Source organism: Penaeus vannamei, chromosome 2, assembly GCF_042767895.1.
Source record: "Penaeus vannamei isolate JL-2024 chromosome 2, ASM4276789v1, whole genome shotgun sequence".
In the NCBI taxonomy this organism is placed as follows: Eukaryota; Metazoa; Arthropoda; class Malacostraca; order Decapoda; family Penaeidae; genus Penaeus; species Penaeus vannamei.
Window position 1 is genome coordinate 41,603,752 of NC_091550.1, and position 5,000 is coordinate 41,608,751.

The 5,000-nt window shown below is 41.6% G+C and overlaps 1 protein-coding gene across 1 annotated transcript in view; it reads right to left on the reverse strand.

The window, feature by feature from the left end:
* Positions 1-5,000, reverse strand: part of LOC113820412 (nicotinic acetylcholine receptor beta2) — a 433,088-nt gene that overhangs the window by 177,008 nt on the left and 251,080 nt on the right. Inside the window, exon 4 of the mRNA XM_070136889.1 lies at positions 80-189. Coding sequence (XP_069992990.1) covers positions 80-189 — 110 coding nt within the window. The remainder of the gene's footprint in view (positions 1-79; positions 190-5,000) is intronic.

Consider the following 5,000-nt stretch of genomic DNA (forward strand, 5'->3'; position numbering starts at 1 on the left):
CATATATAATACGCCCGGCGATAGTACCAGACACGACAATCATCCCGGCGAGACAGAGGAAACTAGCTCTTGTACTCACTTGTTGTAGAGCACAATATCGGGCAGCCAGATGTGCTCCGAGGGGACGTAGAGCATCTCCACGCCTCCGTAGTCATCGGGATTCCAACGCAGCTTGTAGTCGTGCCAGTTCTGCGGGCGAGAGAAGTCGGAGGTTGAAGAAAGGAGGAATGGCGAAAAAGGTGAATGAATAATGTGGAAATGAAATAGGGATCGACGAAGGCTAGTTGGAGGAGGAATAGTAAAAAGTTAAATAAATAATGTGAAAATGAAATAGGGATCGACGAAGGAGGAATAGTAAAAAAATAGTTTAAAAAAATGAAATAGGGATCGACGGAGGTTAGTTGGAAGAGGAATAGCAAAAAAAAAAGAGGTTGACGGAAGGAGGTATAGTAAAAAAGGAAATAAATAATGTGATAATAAAATAAGGATCGATGAAGGTTAGCTGAAGGAGGAATAGCAATAAAAAATATAAATAATGTGATAATAAAATAGGGATCGATGGATGTTAGTTAAAGATGAGGATAATGGAGAAAGAGAGAAAGGGGGAAGGATTAAAAAGGAAGAGGTTATTTGAAGGGTGACGAAGTAGCCAAAGAGCCAAAGAACGAAGGATTGTCGAAAGAATGAATGAGAAAGGGAGGACGTTATTGAAAAGGGAGGAAAGGGAAAGAAAGAAAGAGTTGTCAACTGAAAAGAGAAGACCAGGGAAAAGGAGAAGAGAGAAAGAGGCTGGATATTTGAAGTAAGAGGAATGATTGAAGAACAATAAAGAAAGAGAGATGATCATTTGAAGAAAGAGGAATGATTGAAGAACAATAAAGAAAGAGGAATGATTGAAGAACAATAAAGAAATAGGAATAATTGAATAATTGAAGAACAATAAAGAAAGAGAGACGGACATTTGAAGAAAGAGGAATAATTGCAGAAGAATAAAGAAAAAAGGAAATGGACATTTAAAGAAAGAGGGATGAGCGAAGAACGCGAAGGAGGGAGGGAAAATTTTCAAGCGAGAGAAAGAATGAGTGTGCAGAGAGGAGAATAACAATGAAGGAAATAAAAAAAGACGAAAAAACATAAACAAAACACAAAAAAATGAAAGGAGAAGAAATTGATAAGGGAGGAGATATCTGTAGCGATAAAAGAGTAAATAATAATATCAAGCATAGAGAGAAAAAAATAAGGAAGCAATAGTTATCTAAAAAGAAAGATAAGAGAGTGAACTGAATGAAAAATAAAGAAATAGGGGAGAGAGGTATCCGGAGAAAGAAAATTTGAAAGTTAAGGAAATGAAGTAAAAGGAGAGAAAGAAAATACGAGGAGTTATTCGAGATGAGAAATCCCCTCCTCCCTTTTCTGATCAGCTGAGCGGAGGAGAAAGACAGAAGTAAAGGAGTTGTTTGAAGTAAGAAAAGAGAGCAAGGAGAACGGGAGACAGTTAGTTGAAGGGAGAAAGGGAAAGGGAGACGTTGATTGATGGCCAGAAGTAGGGTGAGGGAAAGAGCCTGGGAAGTTAAAGTGTTTCTTGCCCCTGCTCTTACTGGGATGGAGATGTCACACGTAATTTTGAAGGGGCTGAGGGAGCTCGCGTCCGGCTGTCTGTGTCCTTTTTTTGGACGTGTGTTTCGCGTGTACCTGTGTGTGTTTGTGTGTTTGTTTGTGTGTGTGTGTGTGTGTGTGTGTGTGTGTGTGTGTGTGTGTGTGTGTGTGTGTGTGTGTGTGTGTGTGTGTGTGTGTGTGTGTGTGTGTGTGTGTGTGTGTGTGTGTGTGTGTGTGTGTGTGTGTGTGTGTGAGTGTGTGTGTGTGTGTGTGTGTGTGTGTGTGTGTGTGTGTGTGTGTGTGTGTGTGTGTGTGCGTATGTGTGTGTGTGTGTGTGTGTGTGTGTGTGTGTGTGTGTGTGTGTGTGTGTGTGTGTGTGTGTGTGTGTGTGTGTGTGTGTGTGTGTGTGTGTGTGTGTGTGTGTGTGTGTATGTGCCTGTGTATGTGTTTGTCTTTCCTGGCACAAAATTAAATTCATAACAAATTTATCACGTCAACATAAGCTGCTTTAAAGCCGTTGCAGAGCATCAGTGCAGTGATGAAGCACTTATTAAGTTAACATTGAAATATCATTTGGTCTTAATTGGAAAAATTTGATATTAATAACCCGATAAATATAGATGCGATTGCGGCATTGCACTAGAGAAAAGATGAACGTACAAGTTTCTGAACAATGAAAACTTTAAAAATGGCTTCTAATTACCATATCTTTATTTCAGTAACATTTACAAATGAGAGAAAGAGAACAAAATAGATTCACTGAAATCATTTGGCGACCATTAGTTACTGGCAAAAGATTCAGTGTCACAGGGCAAGGAATGTGTCCAGTACTGTTGCCAGCTCGTCATCGTCAATCCAGTAAAAAAAATTTGTTTCGTATAAAAGGTATGAATGAGAATGAGTATCTTCACAGTACAAGAGATATATCAGACCAATTTCTCATAAATCTTCGCCAGAAATACAGTTATTTCGTACAAAGATATATTCGAAACCAGTTAAATATATCTATTGTATTGTGAAGATAATCATTCTCACTCGTACTCTTTCTACATTTGTCAACATGAATACGGTTCAAATCTTTGTTTAAGTTGCCTTTGAAATTATTTTTGTTTTCGAAATATTAACAATACAGAAGGTATACATACTGACCTCTTTAAATATCCATCAATAGATAATTTCTCCTAGTTTTATTATATCAATAACTGGTTACAGAAGAATCGAAACCCACAATTGCCATCCAAATAGGATTCATAAAGGAAAGGGAGTTGAATGCTAACTATATCAGTTTCTGATAGTATGCAGCTGTCGATTTTTTTTCTTTGAATATGTACGAGAGGATTTGCACTCATGTCAGCGAGGAATCATTTCAACTTTAGAGTATTTTAAGCACGAGTGTATGGCACGCCTAGGTCGTTCCACTTTCCTCCTCTCTATCTGTCTGCTTGTTTATTTATCTTTATCTCTCTCTTCTACTACTACTTATTCAGTTATTCTTTCTCTTCCTCCGCCTCCTTGCTTCTTGGTTTTCGTCTTTTTACTCCTCATCCACTTCCGACTTCTCCAAAAACCTCACCACCTCCCTTCTCTTCCTCCTCCTCCATCTCTACTTCCTCCTCCTCCTCCTCTTCCCTCCCCCTCCTCCTCTACCACCAACACCTCCATTTTTACCTCTACCACCTCCCCTCCCTCCTCCTCCACGTACATCTCCCTTCACCCTCCCTCACCCCTCACCTTCTCCTTCCTTCCCTCCTCCTCCTCCTCCTCCTCCTTCTTCTTCTTCTTCTTCTTCCTTCTTCTCCTCCTTCTCCTCCTCCTCCTCCTCCCTCCTCCTCCTCCTCCCTCCTCCTCCTCCTCCTCCTCCTCCTCCTCCTCCTCCTCCTCCTCTCCCTTCCCTCCCTCCTCCTATTCTACCACCACCACCTCCACTTCCACTTCCCCTTCCCTCTTCCTGCTCTTCTTCTTCCTCCTCCTTCTTCTTCTTCTCCTTCTTCTTCTTCTTCTTCTTCTTCTTCTTCTTCTCCTCCTCCTCCTCCTCCTCCTCCTCCTCCTCCTCCTCCTCCTCCTCCTCCTGTGCAACTCCCCCACAGGAGCAGCCCTCCCCGCGTCCGTGTCCCCAGCTGGCGCAGCGCACTTGTTTCTCGGGTAATTACAACAGGCCGATTAGCCCCCCCCCCTCCCCCTTTCCACTCATCCCCCTACCCCCCGCCGAGTCCTTCCCTTCCCCTAAGCGCCGTAATTAGACGCAAGTGTCGCCCCTATAGCCGGTATGTATGAGGTGCAAAATCCTTTGGTTTGTGGTGGATGTCCATATGGATGTGGATTTTATTCATTTGTTTTTGTTGTTTTGCTTTTACCTTTTTTCATTTCATTTTCTCTGTCTGTTTGTTTTGTTTGATTATTCTTGATGTTATTTTTCTCTTTTTTTCTTTCTTTCTTTTCATACATATTGTTTGGGGTTTATTTTTAGCTTCTCTCTCTCTATTTTCTCTCTCTCTCTCTCTCTCTCTCTCTCTCTCTCTCTCTCTCTCTCTCTCTCTCTCTTTCTTTCTCTCTCTCTCTCTCTCTCTCTCTCTCTCTCTCTCTCTCTCTCTCTCTCTCTCTCTCTCTCTCTCTCTCTCTCTCTCTCTCTCTCTCTCTTTCTTTCTCTCTCTCTCTCTCTCTCTCTCTCTCTCTCTCTCTCTCTCTCTCTCTCTCTCTCTCTCTCTCTCTCTCTCTCTCTCTCTCTCTCTCTCTCTCTCTCTCTCTCTCTCTCTCTCTCTCTCTCTCTTCTCTCTCTCTCTCTCTCTCTCTCTCTCTCTCTCTCTCTCTCTCTCTCTCTCTCTCTCTCTCTCTCTCTCTCTCTCTCTCTCTCTCTCTCTCTCTCTCTCTCTCTCTCTCTCTCTCTCTCTCTCTCTCTCTCTCTCTCTCTCTCTCGCTCTCTCTCTCTCTCTCTCTCTCTCTCTCTCTCTCTCTCTCTCTCTCTCTTCCTTCTCTCTCTCTCTCTCTCTCAGAAATATTGGAGCAAAGAAAGAAACTCAAAATATTTCTTCCGAAGCAAACTTATGTGTTGTTGGTTTGCTTCTATTCTTTGGCAGTTGCAATATCAGACGAAGGCGAAGTGAAGTCTGCGGGAGGCGTTGTTCTCCTGTTTTATTGAATTTCACTTCACTTCTATTCTTTTTTTCTTCTTGTCTTTATTCCCTTTCGGTTCTCGAGGATTGTGTTTTTTCTTGGTTCAGTTTTATAGTTTTTTTTGTTGTTGTTGTTTTCCCTTTTAATCATTTTGTGTTCGTCTTTCTTATTCTCTTTTGTTTCGATTTTTTCTTTATTTCTTCTGTTTAGTTCTTAATCTCTATTCTTACTTCTGGTCCTTCTGTCTATCCGTTAATTGCGTGTGAATGCGTTTAAGTGTGTGTGTGTGCGTG